A 21,651-nucleotide genomic window follows, 5' to 3' on the forward strand; every position below is an offset into this window, starting at 1 on the left:
GGCAGCACATGGAAGTTTTAATTGCTGGGCCCCCAACCTCTTTGCATGCCTTGCATCATAAGAGCTGGAAGCCAAGGTCCAATTTGTCTACTTACAGATGTGAGAGAGCCTCCCACCAAACCTGACCATGCTTTTCTTTGAACATTATCCAATCTTTTTCGTTGCTCCAAAGCCCCTGATAGTCCCACTTGCTCTCGCTTCTCGCTTGTTGTCTAAGTTGTTTTGCTTGGAAGCATTGATATGGAGGATACTTTGTAGCCAAACAATATCTGTGCAAGGCTTGTGATACCCAACTACAGTGGGAGAAAGAAGGATGGATGGTTCTTAGCCTTTCCCAAAAGTACTTGACTCTACCCCTACATTTTAAGATTTTGCATCATTGGAGGAGGAATTTTTTTGATGCTTTAAAAATGCCCATGATGATTTTCAGATAAATTTTAAAAAAGCAGTGCTTTAGGGTTGGATTGATTGAGCAATATCCATGGCAAGCGAAGCCTTTGCGCTTGGCATAGTCAATTACAATTTTGTATTTTACTAAGCAAGACCATATTTTTTTTTCATGTACTTCATGTAAATACAAAACTAAATCCCCTTCTAAACTGGAGGTAATAAGAATTGGCTAAGATTCTGAGAGAACCAAACATCACATTAGGTCATCAAATCAAACTGTCCATTTGTTGCCCACGAAGGATGCAATTCTGCAGCTCTAGCTCCTGAATCATTGCAAACATATACAATTCTCCTAATTTCTCCATAATCTATATAAAATTATTTTAATTGCCATCACGATACAATCCTGATTGCTCGATGATTAATATTCGGGTTTATCTTGCATCCTAGTTGTTTTTACATTTTATTATTCTTATCATGATCGCCCTGAATTTGGATAGAGGAAGAATTGCAATAATTTTTTTTTTCTGCTCAAGTGAGAGGACTTAGCATTGCTAAGTAATTTATATAAAGAAGAAAAATAAAGAAAATTAAATGGATTTGATTAATATGCCTACAATGCAAATATATATGTTGGTCAGTAAAAAATTAATTATGACAGGAGCACAAGGAGCAACTCAACTTGGCTGTTGCAATCTCACCAAATTTATTACTAAACTCCATGTAAAAGGAGTAACTCAACTACTTTGCTTGTAGACAAGACTCCAGGCTACTTCTTTAATGATGAGAGACCTGTTTATTGCCAAGGAAAACTTTTAACATTAAGATCCCAAAAACAAAGCACATAATAATACGATGGAGGATCAAGGTAGAAAAATGCTTGGTATTGATAGAAGTCATTTTGTAGCATGATGAATTTGGGAGAAATAGCCCAAATGAAGCCTCCTTCTCTTCTCCTCTTCTTGTTGGTCGGCAATAGTTACTTGCACGAATAACTCCCTCTCATCCTAATGGCATTTTTAAAAAAAATTAATTCTAGCAAAAACCTACCTATACGCCGCGGTCTTTTATATAATGACGGATGATCAAACAAAGCCTATCATATATAGATTAACTAATCAAATCTATAGTTGGTCGATGACTGATTAATTTTTAGATGCAAACTCACATGGTGCTACAATGACATGGAGCAAAATCTAATGGCCTCATGAATAGCATTGCTCCTGGATGTTGCACCTTGGCGTGTCCATCGAAGCTAATCCATTTGCAACGTGTGGGCCCTTCGTCGCAATGCTCTTTGGACATTACGAATGTACGTGTGCAAGTCAACGTCAGAACCTCGTGTGATGAAAGCATAGGGACATATGGGCCTTCTGCATTTAACCTGACAACGGGAACCGAGAGAGATTGCTCACTTCACATTCACTCACCCCTCCATTAAAGGCTGTCATGGAAGGATGGTGGGATGTGAGGTCATTTAGGTCCCAAATGACCATGATTTCCACTAAACCTCGTTTGGAGTACAACTTGAAAGAAGACTTCATGGCTTTTAACGCCTTAAGTTATTGATTTAGCCCCATGCAAGGTCCTGCATCTTTTATTTCTTTCGGTGGGTGAGGTTGGTAGAGGCAGACAAAGAAGCTTCATTGCAATCTCGAACACTTTATTCTGTGGCTATAGTTCACATGATTGGCTTTATTTAAGGGTTGCAAAGCCCAGTCACCGGCTTTTAAAGATCTAGTGCAGCATAAAAGGTTAAAAATGAGAAGAAGTACATTAGACTACTCGGATCATGAGCATCTTGACCTGTTCCTTGTAATCTAGATTTCTTAATTTTTGGGGAACCAAATTAGTTAATTTATTGCATGCCGTTAATGTAATAAATTGGCGCAGCAAGTAGTTTTAGCATGCTTGGTGATCTTATTGCTGATTTTTGTGAGTTGATATTTCTTCGATGGCAAAGTAATTTGGCTCAAGTGATAAAACAAAACATTCATGCATTTATATATCTATTCTAGATGGAATGAGGTCGTAGTGGACCACAGAGAATGAATTATTATTTTTTTTTTTATAGAGTTAAAAGAAACCTGGACAATTGATCAACTATAGAACTAAACATGATGTGTTTGCTAGAGATCAAACTCCTCTTCATAATCAGCATGATACTCGATAATAATTTTTCAGTAAATTTATCAATTTGCTTTTCTTTGGATCTTACAGTTTCATTTCTCCTTCGGAATGAATGGAAGCTAAGGAGGGCGATGATGAGTAGGGAGAAAGCTATCTACTTACGGATACGTCAAGATATAAATAAGCAAGAGAAATCGAGCAAGACTAAAAAGATGTTTACAAGCTAATGACCATCTTACGCAAACGAACAACCCCTTGCATTCTATTATTTTGAGCTAATCAACCTTGGAGCTCTGGATGATCTTTGGAAACTCCGAAGATTATGCATAAACTTAAAAATCTAGAACACAAATTACCACGATTCATCGACTTTTCTAAACAAGGTATATCATTAACTTTATTTTTTAATCAACTTTAGGTCCTGCTTAGTATTGCAAGACCACAGATGCATCTTTAGTTATATGCCCTAATATCGATATGTGTTGAATTTTCCTAAAACTATATCCCGATCACATATCATCGACATTCTCATTCAGAGATGATGATCGAAGAAGTACCAAATGAAGGATGGATGTATCATTCTATTAGTGTGGTTTCTCGAAGACCGCACTTCAAACAAAAGCAAGATAAAACCTATCAACCTCACCATGGGGATTCCATTAATGTGTCCCCTCCATACTCGCTAGACACCAACCACCTCACTCCTCTTGCACCAGAATCTAAAGCATTAAACCCAAAACCACTCAAGAGATCCACTATACTAAACTAGCAAACAACAAAACACAAGTGTTACAACCAAGTAGAGTGAGTGATAAGTCTTATCTAAGTGCACCTAACTTTCGCCGGACTGGGATTCTCATGATCCCAACAAACAGGATAAAAAAAAGAAAAAAATCCTTCCACCAAATCTAAATGATCTTCTCGTATAGATCTTGCCTTGAGCCTTGAGGTGATCTCGACCAAATGTTAAAAATTTTACTTCTTTTTGAAGACCCCACGGCAACAACCCAATCCCAACTCCAAAACGGCCGCGTCATCCTTCCCCTTCCCTCCATTTATTAATTTCCAGAAGAACTCGCAAGACATTCCCCACGCTCTCCCTCCCCTGTTGCGGTTTATTTTTTAAGGGCCAGGCTCCCCTGTCGTCTTCTTTTCTTTGCTACTCCTCTACCCACCACCTACTCTACTCTGTAGCACATGCGGGTCCTCTCCTTCTATCGTCTTGTGCTCTCCAATGTGACATTTTTTCGCTCGATCTCTCTGCGTGGATGATTTCTTCTGGGTGTCGAAGAGGGGGAATCCAAGGCTTTTCTATGGGAGGATTTGAATGCAGCCTGTGACGAATATGATGAGACCGGTCGGGTTTCCGCTGCTTCTTCTTCTTGCCATCAAATGTGGTGTTCTCCTCATGCCTTCTGAGTCCCTTTTACATGGTGATGGTATGTACCTTGCCCTGTCTCCTTTGTTTTCTTTTCCCCATTTTTGTAAATTTTCATTCTTTTGGCCAATTCTTGATGAAAGTTTTAGCCTTTTTGTTGGATTGAGGATATGTAACTATTTCGGGCAAGGTAGGTCTTGGGTTATTTGATTTGTGAGAGAGGCGAATGGCATTATTGGTTCGAATGGGGCAGCTTCGATTCTTTGATTTTGAAGCGATTTTGGGGAGTGGGGTTGTTTGGTTCTTTGAATATTTGGCTTTTTTCTCCCATCATTTGCCTAATGTTTAGTCCTTTATCACTGCTTCTTGATAAAAGTTTCGATCTTGTGCTTGGAACTTAGGATTTTAAGTCGTCTTGGGCTTATGAGACCTGGGTTTTCAGTTCTGGCCCTTTTTTTTTTTGAGTTGAGTAAGTTGACATGGGAAATTTCAGGTTTTTGATTTCTGAGATGATTTTATTTTTTGATATAAATTTGAGATGATTTTGTGAAGTTCTTTCATTTTGTTTCTTTGCAGTTTCAGCCTTCTTTTTTTCCGTCATTTTTTTTCTAAATTCTATTCCTTTATTACCATTTCTTGTTGAAAGTTGGGATCTTGCGCTTGGAGCTGAACATTTTTTGATCTTTTTCGGATTGTTGAGTCCTCTGGGTTTTCAGATGCATGGCTACCTGCTTTCAGGTGAATTGCATTGTGGGTTTCCATGGCCAGCTTCGAGTTTTTGAATTTTGAGACGATTTTACAAAGTGGGATCTTGATTCTTTGTAGTTTCGGCACTGGCTGCTTTCAAACGGGGTATATTTGAAGACCCTCTTTCGGTTCTATCCGACTGGAATACCTTGGATGGAGATCCTTGCAACTGGACTGGTGTGATCTGCTCAAAGCCTTGGAATCGTCTGCTGGCTCTGTAAGAATGCCTGGCCTTCTTCATTTCTTCTTTGTCCCCTTCTGTTACAGATCCTAGTAATACTCCTTTAGTATCAGAATGACCAATCCAATGGTTTTGTTGATAATTGTAGATAGATATATAGACAATTTGCTAGGATTAACTGATGTTTTATTTAGCCATTTATTATGGATAATAATACTACTTGAAACAATGTTCCTCCATCATCTGATGAGGTGTAATGATACTGAAGTCAGTATTTATCTGGCTTAAGTTCTGCTATAAATGAACATGGAGGATATATTATGTCTCGGTACTTTTATATGTTAGGTATCTGAAGCATGGAAATTGGATCTTGGTTTTTTGCAGAAATCTTTCCAGTTCATCCTTGAAAGGATTCCTTGCACCGGAACTTGGCGCGCTGAGTTCTTTGCAAGAACTGTATGTGTTGTATTACTCTATACTACCTTATTTCATTTTTGAATTGCGTGATTTGGATGATGTTGTTAGTTCTGCAGGATTTTGAATAACAATTTGTTTCTTGGGACAATACCTAAACAAATTGGGATGTTGAAAAACCTTAGCATACTGGATTTGAGCGTGAATAGGCTCACAGGTCCTATTCCTTCTGAGCTTGGAGACTTGACCAACATTACAAAAATGTAAGAAGTGAATAGTTCCTACATTTATTCAGTTTATTTTGATTGTTAATTTGTTTTTTTGTCTGATTTTTTTTTTTTTTTTGTTTGTGGGGTTGGGGGGCTGTGCCTTTTTCCTTCACAGAAATCTCCATTCCAATGGGTTGACGGGCAATATACCTCCTGAACTTGGTAAATTGAAGAATCTTATTGAGCTACGGTTGGATAGGAATAGACTCAAGGGATCAATTCCTGGAAATAACAATTTAAGTTTTTCTTATGGCATGTAAGTGATCCCTTTTGTTTTTGGAGTATATTGGGATATTGATGTGTTAATTTTCCTTATGCAATTTTTTGCTGTCAAACGGATGATTAATTATTTACCATGTGACTTTCTACATTCCCACTGGGCTCCACATATTATGAGCTTAGAAAGTTCGCCATTTTTCCTCGAACATTTAGTTCACTGTTTTGAATGAGAAAGGGACATAAAGTAACATGAGTGAAGTTCTGCAGTTATGGATGAAATAATTGAAGCTTTTTTGAAGAGAAAAAGAGGAAAAACAACAGCACTTAACTGAATTCATCTATATAAATAATATGTATGTCCTATGGTACATATGCCAATTATACTGCATTACAATAACATTCGACCCACCTAATAATATGCACAAGGTTCTATTCGGCGGCAGCAAAACAGTCTGGTCCTTGTTGGATATCACAAAGTCATCACTTCTTGGTTTCCATCTACTTCACCTCAAATTGTCCATATTATGTAACTAAATAATGCAGAAATCACCTAACTAAAGTTTTGTTATTCATGGACTGAAATAAAGAAGAGTATTAATCCCCATTCAATCAGTGGTGGCATGCCAATTTTAGTTATATGACAAAATAAGTTGGTGAAGAGATTCCCAGTAGTAATTCATCTTTCCTTCACTAGAAAATTTCATCTGGACCAATGTAGATCTAGACCTTATTTCTTCATGTGCAAAAGTGATTCAATGTTTTTTCCTTGCTAGCTGGGAATATTTACATGAAACTGGAGCTGGTACCGCTGACTGCTTGGGCAGTTTCATTATCATCTCTCTCTCTCTCACACACACACACACACATACACGCACGCACGCACGGAGAATAGTGGGAGCACTGCCAATGAGAATTACTGTAGCCAAACTCCATGGAAGCGCTCCCTGATTAAGGTCTGAACCAAGGACCTCCTCCACTTGGGAAGAAGGATGCAACTGCCAGGCTATAGCCCAGCTTGCAGTTCTGCCATATGTATCTTCATGCATGAAGCTGTTTAATAAGGACATAGGCACTTTTATTCAAAAAAGAATTGTAGTTTTAGTCTCATGGTTTGTATGTGAAGTATACTTTCTCTTTTTTTCTGCAACATGATTTTTCTGCCTTTTTGTAAGTGGATAGAGTGCTCATGAGTGCCCCACTATTTCTTGTGCTTTCTAATTTCTATTACTGAATTGCATAGAACACTCCTAAAGTTGAAGCTCTGTGTAAACAATGCTCAATTTTTATTTATAGAGTTCAAAATCTTGGATATATTTAGAGTGTGCTTGTTGCATTTTTCACTCTTAAAAGTTTTTGATGGTTATTTTTCAATAACTCAGGTTTGCCTCTAACAACAATGTCACTGGCCTGTGCCGGTCATCTCAGTTAAAAGTTGGAGATTTCTCGTACAACTTTTTTGTTGGAAAAATACCACCATGCTTGAAGTATCTTCCAAGGTCAAATGACTTGCATCTTTTGTATGCTTTCAATATGTTTCAGCTGAACTTAATCAGCCTTCTTTGCATTTATCTACAGGTCGAGCTTCCAAGGAAACTGCTTTCAGGATAACTACTCTGTCTTGCAGCGGTCTTCTCAACTATGTAGTGGTACCCCAACCCTTCTCAAAGTGCATAATTTTGGTATATGTTACTTCACTAGCATGTGTAACTTGTCATACAAGTATTAATGAAATAAACAAGCTTGCACCCATAAATGCTTGTGTCATCATGCAACATAAATAAATAGATCATAGATGAAACAATTATCATTTTATCATAAATTTTATAGAGGTCATATCAATCTTACACAGTAAAAGTTGTTTGTATATTTGTACTTAAATTAACACTGAATGTCTAAAATTGCACCTCTTGAACTTCTCATCTAGATTTTTGCCTATCAGTTCATTTCACGAATTACCTTTTCTTCCTTCATATTGACTGACTTCTTCTAAATTCTTATACATTCTGTAATCAGTATAAATGCAATCAATCTTCCCAGTGGTTCCACTAGTGTGAAATGTATAAATCGATGAACCAGCTTGTGGTTGGATACTATTGGTTAGAATGACAATTAAAGGGTATCGGCAATTACTAGGCAACTGAATAGAAGTTGATCAGGTCTGTAGAACTCTTCTTTTAGATGAATAATTGTCAGATTGTTGTCATAATATTTTCCCTTGAAATATCTAATTAATGGTCAATTATTCTATGCTCTACATTAACTCGATGCATCATTGGATTGATTGAATTAAATGGTTTAAGCACATCTTAAACCCTAATTCATGTGTTTAACCTAGAACTGTATTCCACTTATTCTTGCAAAAGAAGACCAGCACATCTTATCCGCTTTAGAAAGCTTTTGGTTACTGGAAAATCATCATCAGTGAATTCCGGACCTGACATTCAATTTATAAATGTTAGAAAATTAATGTGTAATTATCTCTTAACTTGTTCTGCTTCCATGTTGGCTGGTTTGCAATCATTTGCATTTCATTTATTCCAATAGTACAGAGACATATGCCAAGTACTCTTCCTCTTCCTTTTTCTGTTACAGTCCTTTTTATAAATGTGAAGATTATCTCTTATTCTGTCACTAAAAAGTTAAATATTGGATACATAAATTCTCGCATTGCATAACATAGGGGAAGCTTGCCACAAGCTCAAATGAAAAAGAAGATGAGAGCAACAATGATACCAGGAAGCTATGGAGATCAGCAGATGTTGTTGTTAGAAGGACTGTGATATAATAATTTGAAATGAAATTCTTTTATATAATATTCCTTCTTTTTTCTAAATTTTATTTGAAGCTAATGTTGATTCAGCAATCTTACTCTTCCATTATTTGCTAGATATGAAACATCATTTAAACTTAAAACATGGATACTGCTTATTTCCTTGATGTAATTTGTTTTAAATGTTTCTGAAATGACAACCTAGTCTGTTTTTTATGTAGGTGGTTCTGCAAAAAGCCAGGGAGTAGCCAAAGAGACATATAAACAGTACCATGAGGGCAACAAACATCAAAATCTGCGGCAACCAGGATGGCTTCTGATTTTGGAAATCACTACAGGAGTTATTGTGGTAGTTTTCCTAATAACAGGCATTGTAACTGCTGTAAAAAGTTGTAAACTTAAAACCTGTGTGAAAATCCCTGGGAAGAGAACCATGAAGTGGAAAGATGAGATAGCAATATCAATTGGTTCGTGATAAGCACTACCTTTTTTTTCCTTCTTCATTAGATTATAGCGCTGCATTGTGTTGTCAGAAGTACTAATCAAATGTAGTGACAGTTTTTATTGGATGTTTCTACAAACAGATAGTGAAATGCTGAAAAATGTGCCAAGGTTTACACGGCAGGAACTGGAAATTGCTTGTGAAGATTTCAGCAACATAATTGGCTCTTCTCCAGACAGTATAGTCTATAAGGGCACCATGAAGGATGGAGCAGAAATTGCTGTCATATCCTTATGCATCTCGGAAGATCAGTGGACATGCTACCTCGAATTTTTCTTTCAGTCTAAGGTAATAATTTTTTCAAGATCAACATCAGTTTACAGGAAATGTTCCGCTAGAATGTTGAGATAGAATGGTATCCATCTCAGGTTGCAGATTTGGCAAGGTTAAATCACGAGAACACAGCAAGGTTGCTGGGCTATTGCAAAGAGAGTGATCCATTTTCAAGGATGCTTGTCTTTGAATATGCATCTAATGGGACGCTGTACGAACACCTTCATTGTGAGTCAAAAAGTTTCTATGTTCACTAATGATGATCGCATAGCTTTACATGCTTTGGGATTTCAAGTATACATGTTGCGTTTTCATTTTAGATGGTGATGGATGCCAACTATCCTGGCTTAGACGGATGAAAATAGCACTTGGAGTCGCTCGTGGGCTTAGATATCTACACACAGAGCTGCAGCCTCCTTTTACTATATCTGAATTGAACTCAAGTGCAGTATATCTAACTGAAGATTTTTCTCCAAAGGTATGGGCTAGTATGCATATGGATGACATTGTATTTTCTTATTCTTTGGTATTTTTTGCCAGTTGCTTCAAAGTTATAGAAAGAATTAGGGAACTTATTTTAAAAGGTAACTTGGTAAGGAGGAATTTGTCTTTGATTTAGTCTGTTATCATATTCACCTTGAATTTTTCACTATTGTTTGTTCAGGATCTCTGACTATGTTGCTTCTGAAACTGATCAGAGGTTTCTGCCAGATTTTCTATTTTCCCATCTGGCACCATGACTATTAGATATCTCTGTTCATATAATGGTTACCATACGCAGGGGATTCATTAGGAATTAGCCTACTATAGCTAATTCTTTTTTCTCCTCTTGGAGTCCTGTATGCATTGCTCGATGATTAAATATGATTTTCCAAGTATTCACTTGAGGATAAGCTGTGAGGGTATTCTAAATGCAAGTCCCTTGTCATGTTGGAGAAAAAACATTCTGAAGTTTTGTTACAGATCCTTTCAGTTTAAGAACTGGTATTATAGGTAGTTTGGAAAAATATGCATCTACAAACACAGTCTGGCAACCTACAGCACAAAAAATTGTAAAGCAGCTTTACAAAACCAATTTTAGATAGCTGGACCACATACTGTTGTTTATACAAAAAAAAAAAACGAAAATAGGTGTTGTTGCTTTTATTCAGGCCTTTTTTGGGGGATACAAGTTTAGTTTCATGTCTTTACTCGTGCATGCTGCTGTATCACTGTTTGCAGATATATATGATCTGTAGTATAAGAGAACTCTTTGTCCCTCGATCTGGGTTCTTCAGTTTTTCCATTAAATTTCCTTCTCCCACTTTTTTCAAGTACTGGGCTATTTATAGTTTCCTATTGAAAAGCAACTTCAGAAGATATCCTGTTACATGCTTTTCGTTACTGACTTCCATCCATTACATTGCTAGCTTCTATGTGAGTTATTATGCAGTACGTCATAAGTCTGTAAGGAATGCAGTTTCTTCCCCGGGCCTGAGTGGCTGTTCTTATTCTTATTTCATGTGCTTTTATTGTTGTACTTCTTGTCTTGTATGGGTAATTAGCTCTGGTAATCTTCTTTGCAACTACATTCTTTACTCAAAGCGAAAAACCAGAGTAGAACATCTAACCATATTTTCGCCTATGCAGTTGGTTGATTTTGAGAGCTGGAAAATGATATTCTCAAAATCTGAAAAGAATTCTGGTTGCATCACCAGTGGAGGTCCCTTCCATGGATATTCGGATTCCCTAGAGCAACAGCATATGGATGTCCAGGGAAACACATATGCTTTTGGAGTGCTTTTACTGGAATTAATCAGCGGAAGGCCTCCGTACTGCAAAGATAGGGGTTACTTGGTGGATTGGGTAAGGCATCTCTCTCCTTGTGCCATTTGAAATTGTAACCCAAGTTTACAAGTTGTTTGAAAGTAGCAATTCATGATAGGCAATGCCTGCGATTTATGAACATCACCATTATTCTTGATATCTGACACCTTAAACATGGATCATGTCTGTTGTCATTATTATGAAGGTCAATTAGTCCTTTTGCAAAAAGAGGACCATAGACACATGTTGTTTACAAGTTTACCATTATAACCCAAGTTTACAAGTTGTTTGAAAGTAGCAATTCATGATAGGCAATGCCTGCGATTTATGAACATTACCATTATTCTTGATATCTGACACCTTAAACATGGATCATGTCTGTTGTCATTATTATGAAGGTCAATTAGTCCTTTTGCAAAAAGAGGACCATAGACACATGTTCTCTTCAATCCTGTGAGCATAACTATTTAGTGGATTTATTGAATTGGTTTACAGTTTGTATCTCATGGATCAACTCTTTAGTCCATTAAAGGTCTGGTAGCCGTACATTAGATCCCAGGGCTGATGCTGACTTGATACTAGTACTATTTAATAAATCATGCTAATGTCTCTGAAACTTGTTGGCAATGTTATACATACATTCTTCTTTGCATGAATTGGATCTAAGTTTTTGTTTCTTGTAGATGCTTTAGTTAAGCATGCATACCCACACAATACACGGCTTGTTCAGTAACTTCAGTTAATGCTGCCGGGTCCTTGCTGTCCTTTTCCTTCAAGAAGGCAACATTACTGTCCATTTACAAGAAAGGGAAATTACACGCATAAAAGAAAAAACATAAAATAGGTCAACTTTGTGAGTTAGAATCTTATATATTTTTTGTTCCTATGGTTAATAAAACCACTGATAAAGAGGCTAGAATTTGTTCATTTCAATTTACGCGCTGCTGTTGTGCGAGATCGCTCTGCTACATATAATATTATGCTCTTTGTCCCAGGCTTTGCAGTATCTTCAGCATTCGGAGGAGATAAGCAAGCTAGTTGACCCTGAACTGAAAAATGTCAAGTGTGATGACATTGCTGTAATATGCAGCGTGGTGAGCCTTTGCATCGAACCTGATCCCTCCAAGAGGCCGTCAATGCAAATAATAAGTGCTGTGTTGGAGAATGGAATCGACTTATCAGCAGCTGCCCTTCTCAAGGAGTCTCCTTTGGCGTGGGCAGAGCTAGCCTTATCATCATAGTCATAGATCTTCCACACTGTAAATTTATAGCATACACATGAAATTTCTTGTTTCACATTCTTTTGATGTTTTTCATTTCTTTTTAGTGCTTCTTTGATGTACAACAGTTGCATTGTGAAGCTGCAGAGGTGCATGCAAGTGCTGGCTTTTACTGTCTGCTTTTGATTGTTCAGTTAACCAGTGGAACTTTTAAACTATTTAAAGCTAAGGAGTTGTTTTCTGGATTCTGACGGTTCATTTGAATGTCATGAAATAGTTATCTGCTCTTTGGTTGTGGCTGCAGGTGGCTGATGTAATAACCCAGGACCTCATCCAAAAAGACTTATCAGAAGATATTATTTGGATTTCTTAATCTTATATAAGTACCAAAAATCTATCCAGCGAATAATCAACGCGGGACTAAGCACACATCCGTACGGATCATCACATACTTTTTCCGTTTAAGCTCTGACGAGGCTGAGGGTTCAAATCCATTCAAATCTAATCACAAGCACCACAATCAGCCCGTGGTCAGCCCCAATAAATATGTACTGCAGTATCTCCTAATTCACATAGATTATGGGCCAGGTCCGCTCTGATACTATTTGTACAACCTATGACACTAACCAGAAGATATTATTTAGACTTCTTGATTCTGTATAAGTACCCAACATCTATCCAGCAAATAACCGATGTGGGACTAAACACACGCTCACACAGATCTTCAAAACTGAAGAGAGAGGCAAGCTAATTTATCCTAAATTGAAATGTGTCGTGTTGTTATACACTGTGAGGCAAGTCTGTGTGTCAAGCCTGATCCTCCAAAAGATCATTGATACAAACAACATTCATCGAAAATTTAACTCGGCAGCTGTTTCCCTTCTCAAGGAGACTCTTTGTCATGGGCATTGCTACTCTTGTTGCTGTAACTATTAGCTCGGCACACTGTAAATTCATATCATACACATAAAAACACCTTGTTTTCACCTGTTGAACCTTCTCTTGGTTACAGAAGCCATTGGTGAATCTAGAGAGTAGAGATGCATGCATGCCCCAGTTATTGGACAGCTCCAATGCATATTCCTTTTCTGGAAAGTATGCACAGGAATCATCTTCTTCACCATTGGCTCTGAAGAGCATAAGAACAACGAGAAGAGAGCATGGACCTGCATAATTTTACTTTCCATTATCACTCCCCACGCCCAAGAGAGAACAAGGTATGAAATAATACCCATGAGTAATTCCTTATAGCTGCCATTGTAATTTTCCACACGGCCTGAGTGTCCAGCTGCCCTTCAAACTGAATGTTTGGAAGAACTCAGAGCTGTCGGGATGGGCGAGTCCATACTTATCTGCTTGGAAGTTGATTTAAGCAAGATCGTGTTTTATTTGAAGTTGATTTAAGGAGCAGAAATACTGTTTTGATCACTTTGTTTGTTTCCATTAAATCATCAACTGGATGTGATTAGAAGAAAACAAGCAGTGGTGAAAGTAGTGGATGTAAAGCTTAGCAACTAAACCAAACTTGTTACGACCACTACGGCCCAGCCCGATATGGCATCACTCCATTACAAGAGAGCATCGTACAAGGAGAGAGTTCAAGCCTCGACTTCAGGCAGGCTTAATTACTGGAAACAAGGCGAAACAACCTCGTCAACTTGGCCTCGTGACTTGAAGGAGACCATATAAAAGTGCAACCTAGTCCTCCCCACAACTGCAAAAGACTTCGTACTTCTTCCTGTCTGGTTTACCGTAAGCGGATTGAGACTGAAACCATTTCACCGAAGCAACTTCAGCCTACCTGAGCCGAAGCCACTTCGGGCCATTTCGGCCGCAACACACGTGTAAAAAAATATAAAATATATAAATAAATCTATCTCATCCTATCAGCTTAAGCTTTTAGAAAAAGTAGTGATTTCAACATAATATCAAAGTAGAGATCCTAAGTTCGAACTCTGTCTTCGCATTCTTTAATCCCATTATTAAAAATTTCACATATTGGGCTCGCTCATTAAAGAAAAATCCGGCCCACTTGTGAGGAAAAGTATAAGAAAATATAAAATATATAAATAAATCTACCTCATCCTATCAGCTTAGGATTTTAGGATAAGTGGTGATTTCTACAACACGAACTTAGCTCTTATTTGAGCCAACCAAGCAATAGAGATAGGCTCCTCTAGCCCGAACTCAGTCCCAAACAGGAAAACAAACAGAAGTTCAAATGGCTTTATAAAGGCAAACTTGGATGACCAGACACAAGATGCTAGCTTACACTCCAGCTCAAGCCGGCAAGGATGGACCATCCATCTAGAAAGCAATGATGTTCCACATAAAATTACATGAATCATGACACTCCGATAAGCTTCTCAAGCTTTGATTAATATGCCGTCTGAATCAAACATATTAGCAGGTAAGTGGAAATAATGGTGTCACAGTATCAAAAGCATTCTACTTTCGCCAAAACTCTCCGAGGATAAAAACATCCAGCTACTAGGATTTAAGAGGTAGTTCTTAATGTTTATGACGAGAAAAATGATTATCGTTAGGATTTCGTTTTCCACTGAAGACAGCAAGTGCTTTCCTCACCGGAGGCTTCAGTGGAGCTCTCTTGCCGCCTGCGTGAGAAAATATGTCATCCACACTCAAGAATTCTTGGTCCTGAAAAGATATAGAACCAACTGAGTAGAGCATAACTAATTAAATATACAAATAAATGAATTTTAAAAAAAAAAATGGTGAAAGATGACTCTACTGCAGCAGTTTGCAGAATTTACAATAGCAGAGGACAAAAAGATGGTGAAAGATGACCGAACCTGCTTGGCTGGTTTCTTCTTTGATTTAGGGTACAGAAGTTTGAGTGGTAGCTGATCTTCCCGTAAGATGGGGTTTTTAGTTATGGCTTCTCTACCACCTTGAGGTGAGGGAATTGAAAACTGCACAATGAAAATTATTATGCACCACACTGACGACTGTGTTATAATTTACAATGAAAAAGAATCGCAACAAACTATTTTATTCATAAAGCCATTTTAAAATTGAAACAAAACCTGGTCTAGCATTTCAGAAGTTTGAAAAGGCTACAAGCATGCTTGATACAATAACAGGCTAGGTGACCATAAATTAAACGCATAATGTAACATCCTGAATGATGCACGGAAAGCTCCAATATATAGAATTAATCTTCATCAAAAAAATGCCTTTCATCAGAGACGTTCTGGAAGAAGAAACCTCACAACCATTGATTTCATGGTGGTATGTATTGCAGATTCCATATACCTTAAACCCACATCAGAAGTTTCAGGACTGATTCCGTTCAAAAGAATAAGTGATAAATCCAGAGGACAAAATTCCAGTACTCATAAATTTTGAACTCTTCCATGATTTATTTCCCTAATTCAAATCGTGTCAACCACTTCACCTTCCACAGGCCAGAAACAGCTCTGTGACAGCTTATTAGATATAAGATTAACAAGTAGCCTGCTCAACCTTGGTGGCATTTCAGAGCACAATACCTCCGGCCAATGATAAAATATTATACTTCAAAGCTTTTTTAATCTTGTTAACCAGTTGTGAACTTGTGATTCTAAATCACATTGGAAATTGAATTGAGGTCTCAATAATATAAGAATTTTGAAACCACGTTTGACTGATTAGTAAGTTTACATAATGTTCCATCCAAAAGGACAAAAAAAGTTTACATGATAGCAAATGTTATTATCTCCCTCATTGCCCAAAAAAAAGGTATATTCAATGCCTAGAAAAATTCCTACAATCAAGGCGGACATCTTAATGGCCTACAAAGCAAAGAATACCTACTCCTTGAAAAGTTGATGATATAACAACATTTTTAAAATGTGATTAAACGGATCATTGACACGGCTGTTTATAATTGTTTGATCATCTTCAACACGGCTAAATTATGCCTACTAGAGTTCAAGACTAAACATACTCTAAATCTTATTTCCTACTCACATGCCATTGAGAACATTTAAAATATTCAGGCTTCGTATGGTTGCTCGAAAAAAAAAAGCAAATCAGAAGAAATGAAAATTAAGAACTTCATGTTTGGTTGAATCTAGAAAATAATAGAGAACATTGCATAGAAAATGGTTCGAGTGGATTAAACAATTCTGAACCATTGTCTGTTTGTTATTTTATCTCCAATCACTATAATTAAGAGAATAAGTTATAGGCTTGTTTAGAGAAAATTTTAGCTCATTATTTTCTTTTAGTTTCTCTCCCTTTTTTTGAGGGGGGGCTGCGACCAAACAATAGGGGGAAAAAGATTCTCATGCAACAAACTTTTCTTTCACCATCTAATCAACCAAAGGCCTCAGTGAAGCCAAAAATGGATCATAAAATCACTGAATTTCAAACTAAATAAAGTTATGAAGTGATTAGTAGTGTGGGGATACACTTTTCAAACTCGAAGGTTGAAATTGCAAAAGACAAAATTAAGGCTACTGTATTATAACAGACACTACAAATTAGTCATTGATAATAGAGGAACCATCAATGGCATCTGTCAAGAAATTCAGCCTCAAGATCACTTTTTTGTCACTAACATGATTGAACTAAGACGAGAATACACTACATTCTTACCATCTGTAGGTGCTCTAATTCAATACAGTACTTGAAGTTAGACCCTAATAATGCAACTCTAAGTCTTCTGAATGGCGATGGAATTATACCAGAAAAGCTCCCCATGCCCCTTATAGTCCTAAGCAACATTAAAAAAGCCAAAAAATTTTAAGCCCCCCCCCCCCCCAAAAAAAAAAGGTTAGGTGCAAACAGGGAAAAGGATGACTTAAGTTTGTTATTTTAATTCTAGAGTCATGTCTATGATAATGAGTCAATGGTGAATGAAAGGAAGAAGGTTACAGCAACTTATCAAGAGAAAAGATGTACCACATTTCAAAGTGCTGCTCTATGGAGAAATCAGAACCCTTCACTTCAGGTTCTACACCAAGAATGGGTATGTTTCATGCTATTGCACTTGCTGCAAGATGCTTCCAGGCCCCCTAAACTAAATGCTACCAGCACCAACTTTAGCTTAGCTAACACTATAGCTTCAAGTCTGCTCGTGAAATTTCTATATCAAGTGAATCACATATTGTGGCATGCATGGTATTTCAAGTACTTTCAATCAAGCTGATCAGAAGCTCCAGATCAACCAAAAGCAGCAGTGATTGAGATAATATAAATAATTCAGCATACTTGTCAATTAAAAAAACAAAACCTTAGTTGCAGACCAAAAGCACATTCAAGAACATCTTCTAGTAATTAAAAAATTCAATTACAGGCTAGAATACTTTTAGGATAATTATTCGGGAAGTCATGATAGCAATTGCAAAAACAAATCTGTAGGATCATTGGACGAGAAAAGATGGTACTTGCCTTTGTACCCCGAAGGATGATACGTGGCCGACGTGCAGCCATAAGGATCCCATTTTCACCAACTGTCACTGACACTTTACGTAAGGTGCCACCATTGCCACATTTTGGACAAAATATCCTCCCAATTTCTTGAGTCACCTTATTGCAAGCATGACATTTTAAAACCCACCTATAAAAAATTGGCCTCTTAGAGAAAGAAATTCTAAATTTGCCATGCAAAAAATATCAATGATCTTAACTGAAAAGAATATAATTTATCCATGAGCATGGGTTTTTTGTGATGTACTTTTAGTGTTATTAAAAGGCACCAGTGCATGCCCACGGATATAATTATGTATGTGTGTATGTACATACTTACATACATATCTATGTGCAAATGCAAACACATAAATGTACTTGTATATGAGCAGAGATGTCATGTATGTTTATATGTAGGTTTGTATTATCTGTTATCTGGAAACAGCTAAAATGCGGCAAAGGCACAACTATATATTGACATCTCAGTGCCAAAAAGCATGACAGGCCTTCCAAATGGATAAATACACACCATTGCTCACAATCCACATATGTTAAAGCATGTCGACCAAAATTTCATTAGTAAGGATACTTTCTGAGCTTACCAATGTCCTATAAGTTATAACTGGAAAGTTGCATGTCGTGCATATTCAAAACTGTTTCGTTGGCAGTAAAATTTGAAAATAGATTACAAGTGATTTAGCCATTATTTCATAAACCTATCGAACTTCCTGCATCATGTAACCCAACCAATAACGCACTACCTACCTGCTCACACATGCCCAAACACACATGTACACATACATTTGGCCTAGCAGCATAGAGCTATATCACAGCGTCATTAACATTGATTGAACATCAGCAATTAAAGAAAAGGTACTTGCTTATTACCTAAAGAATAATTTATGAAATCCGATGGACAAGATACCTAAATAAAAAGTTCACCAGGTCAAATGAATAGTAGATTGTCATACCTATGCAACTGACGGATATGCATCCCTCCTGGTGCTAATAGCCGGAGACCAATTTGCAGAATAACATTTTGCATGGCATAATCACCAGTAACACAGGCCACAGTTGAGTCCGATAAGGGCCTGAGCATCCAACTCTGCTCGCTGCTGCCATCATCTATATAAGATGTATCAACACTTCCATCAGTCACACTTGTTATTTCTAAATTATCCAATTCTTTTGTGCACATATCAATTTTGTCTCCTTCTGCGGCAGTAGTCACATCACCAATTTTATCTCCTTCTGCGGCAGCAGCCACATCACCAGAACTGCATTTGCTAACTGCAGGGTGATCAGATTCTATATCAGCACTAGGGATGTCATCTTCTTTTTCTTCTTGTGAAGGCTTGTAAGCATTAAATTCCAACATCATATGCTCTTGTACAGTGGAAAAATCAGATTCTTCAGATTTCCCCAACTTTAATTCATCATTTTCAGAAAGTTCATTTTCAATATGTGTTTCCTCAGAACTTTTATGATCAATAAAATCGGTACATTCTGCCTCACCATCAGAGCATACCTCATCACCTCCAGTTGTTGCAGCACCCAGGCTTGCCTCACCAGATGAATGACCATTTTCCTCTGCTGCCTTAGCCAATTCACGCCTTGCTTTCCTTCTTAAATATCTTCTGTGCGTGCTTCGGCTAACAGCAGGCCTCCAATCATCAGCATTTTCAGTATCTTCTCCAAGAGAAGCATCAATTCCATCTGCAACCATCTTTTTACCTTCAAGTTTAATTTCTTTCTTTGGGAAAACAAACCTTCTACGTCTACCAAAAGACTGATGTGCATCATCTTGTGCCTCAGCCTTAGTACCAGATCCACACATTGGGATAACATTATCGTCCAAATCCTTCAATGGAAGTATACGAGATGCATGATTAGAGACACCCTCTGCTATTTGCTCAAGAGCTTCCCATTCTGCCAGGTTAGGCACATTGGAACCCCAACCAGGCATTTCAGCCTCAGGAAGATGTTTCACATTTACTACGTGGAGCGGAGGAAGACTCTCTCTTAGATGACTGGTCCCATGGATCTGAGCTTCTAACATATATGTCAGAGCAATAAGTTTAATATCGACATCCGAAAGGGTCTGCAAGTCTCCAGTTTCCCTAGCAAATTTGACAACTGCAGTAGCAAGAAGCTGTAAGTTTGTTAAATCCATATAATAGTTATAATTGAAGCAAATTCTTGAGAACTAAGATTGATGCAGTTAGGCATGATAAAACCTAGAACTCATATCAGCTTATCTCGTATCATAAGGAAATAAATAATCATACAAGTAAACCAATTCAACAATTTAACCATCAAATTCGTAATATTTAGTCGAGCAGGATAGACTCATGATTCATAAACTTGATAGATCACTACAAAATATCATCACAAAGATACAAAGAAAGTAAATTTTCGTTTCACCTAAGCAAATCCACAAAACACATCACAAACTAAGCACGAATAGATGGTTTAGCATCCACCATATTTACAAAAGAAAAACAAGATTCAAACTAGCACTATCTTGCCATCAACAACAGAGACATTAATCAAATTCAAAGATACTTTAGCGGAAGAAGGATTTCATGCTACTATAATTCACAAATAGTACCTCGCTATTAATTTCATGAAGAAAACCTAACAAAGGGCTTGAAAATCCGTAGATCATCATTTGAATGAAACCCTGCTAATATAAACTAAATTCTCACATTTTAACTTCGCTTACGACAGAGATACAATAGGAATTGTTCCAAAGAGAACTACAGATCTCACCTTTCTTGATGAATTCGGGCGAGGGCTCCATCGTCTCGATAGGAAAAGGCAAGAAGGATAACCTATGGCGCGACGATGGATCCCGCACCTCATCCAAGACCTCCCTCACCGACACAAACTTGTCGGCGCTGCTGACGAGCCTGTCTCCATGGATTATGGCGTTGGCATCCACCACTGCCACCGAAATCCCCTTGCTCGAGTTGAAGCTCCCAAACACTCGGCTCGATATCGCCTCCCGGGGCTCGGCGGCCGGTTTCTTCTGCAAAACCACGCTCCAAGGAGTGGCCGGCGATTGTTGGACCGGGGCCGTCGCTGGAGGAGGCGACGCCGCTGCTTCTTCCATGGAGATCAGTAGAAGGATGAGGGTTTCGTCGTCAGAGTGGGAGGCGGGGTTCTAGGGTTTTTGCCCTCCAGACTTGACGGTAAATCGTATTTCAGTGGAAATTGCGGAAAGGGAATAAACGGGTCAGGTTTCGGATCCGGATCCAAACCCGACCCAGCTTACCAGGTAATTATCTTTGCTTGAACCCGATCCAGGCCGCATATGGATCTGGTTTAGATTGGGTTAGGCTAATTTAACGGATCTGGAATAAAATTGTCAGTGCTGATCTATGATCCTTGGCGGAGCTCTCACAACCGATTGGCAGTTATTTTTTAGTGTATAGAATTGTCAGTTCAAATTTTTATTTTTCTTGCGACTAACCTGCCAACCTTGGTTTAAGTGTTTGTAAACAAAAGGGTAAATTTTTTCAATAGTAATTTCCGTTTATGAGGCCGGAAAATAATGATCCCATCCATCAACCTAATTTATATCCGACCTATTATAATGGGTTTGAATTTGGGCTAAATAAGTTCGGATCGTAAATAAGTTGATCTATCTTGATATGTTTATCAAACAAGTCCGCATCGATTTCCTAGATGATGATCCATTTATCTTATCTGCCTATCTAAGCTCGTGCTTAAACCCATGCCCTTAATGTGGACATGCTTATAATTGTATACCTAAGTTAGAACTCAGCTCCTGAAGAGTTTTTCATTTCTCCCAAGTTCTATCTTTAACTTCAAATGTTCGGTTTGGGAAGGTAGATGATGGAAAGCCAATCTAGTTTCGACTTCCACCCTGGATTAGCCCCCATGATTTTTTTTTTCTTTCTCTGGTTTGTAA

General features: G+C 37.8%; 2 protein-coding genes across 11 annotated transcripts; one reads left to right on the forward strand and one right to left on the reverse strand.

Annotated features, from left to right (window-relative positions):
- Positions 1–3,277: 3,277 nt before the first annotated feature.
- Positions 3,278–12,544, forward strand: LOC103719414 (putative LRR receptor-like serine/threonine-protein kinase At1g63430). 10 transcript variants are annotated; one of them, XM_088712096.2, is made up of 13 exons: positions 3,278–3,959; positions 4,637–4,862; positions 5,211–5,282; positions 5,360–5,503; positions 5,625–5,765; positions 7,108–7,224; positions 7,304–7,407; positions 8,720–8,965; positions 9,083–9,288; positions 9,369–9,501; positions 9,594–9,751; positions 10,903–11,118; positions 12,075–12,544. In XM_088712096.2, the coding sequence occupies exons 4-13, from the start codon at positions 5,409–5,411 to the stop codon at positions 12,318–12,320; spliced, it is 1,662 nt and encodes a 553-aa protein (XP_088568222.2). In that variant the 5' UTR covers positions 3,278–3,959; positions 4,637–4,862; positions 5,211–5,282; positions 5,360–5,408; the 3' UTR covers positions 12,321–12,544. The 10 variants fall into 10 exon arrangements, with proteins under 10 accessions (XP_088568222.2, XP_008806866.2, XP_038971112.2 ...); XM_008808644.6 differs by having other exon boundaries at positions 3,307–3,959; positions 4,724–4,862; XM_039115184.3 differs by having other exon boundaries at positions 3,307–3,959; positions 4,724–4,862; positions 12,084–12,544.
- A 1,963-nt stretch (positions 12,545–14,507) lies between these two features.
- Positions 14,508–20,910, reverse strand: LOC103719415 (RNA-binding NOB1-like protein). Its single transcript, XM_008808650.6, has 5 exons — positions 20,487–20,910; positions 18,686–19,850; positions 17,697–17,865; positions 15,113–15,232; positions 14,508–14,957 (listed from the first exon to the last, which is right to left on the reverse strand). Exons 1-5 carry the CDS (start codon positions 20,827–20,829, stop codon positions 14,811–14,813), a joined length of 1,944 nt encoding a protein of 647 aa, XP_008806872.2. The 5' UTR covers positions 20,830–20,910; the 3' UTR covers positions 14,508–14,810.
- Between the last annotated feature and the right edge of the window lie 741 nt (positions 20,911–21,651).

The sequence above is a fragment of the Phoenix dactylifera genome, chromosome 16 (genome assembly GCF_051530095.1).
Source record: "Phoenix dactylifera cultivar Ajwa chromosome 16, Ajwa_hap1_PhDact_Kaust_v1.1, whole genome shotgun sequence".
NCBI lineage: Eukaryota > Viridiplantae > Streptophyta > Magnoliopsida > Arecales > Arecaceae > Phoenix > Phoenix dactylifera.

Bases quoted from the DNA above. Each gene is read 5' to 3' on its own strand.
- LOC103719414 (XM_008808644.6), top strand. From the start codon at position 3,848: ATGCAGCCTGTGACGAATATGATGAGACCGGTCGGGTTTCCGCTGCTT. The intron at 7,225-7,303 runs GTCAAATGACTT...ATTTATCTACAG, and splicing joins TGCTTGAAGTATCTTCCAAG to GTCGAGCTTCCAAGGAAACT. The intron at 9,289-9,368 runs GTAATAATTTTT...TATCCATCTCAG, and splicing joins AATTTTTCTTTCAGTCTAAG to GTTGCAGATTTGGCAAGGTT.
- LOC103719415 (XM_008808650.6), bottom strand. From the start codon at position 20,829: ATGGAAGAAGCAGCGGCGTCGCCTCCTCCAGCGACGGCCCCGGTCCAA. The intron at 19,851-20,486 runs GTGAGATCTGTA...TTGCTACTGCAG, and splicing joins GCCCGAATTCATCAAGAAAG to TTGTCAAATTTGCTAGGGAA. The intron at 15,233-17,696 runs GCAAGTACCATC...TTCATTGTGCAG, and splicing joins TCATCCTTCGGGGTACAAAG to TTTTCAATTCCCTCACCTCA.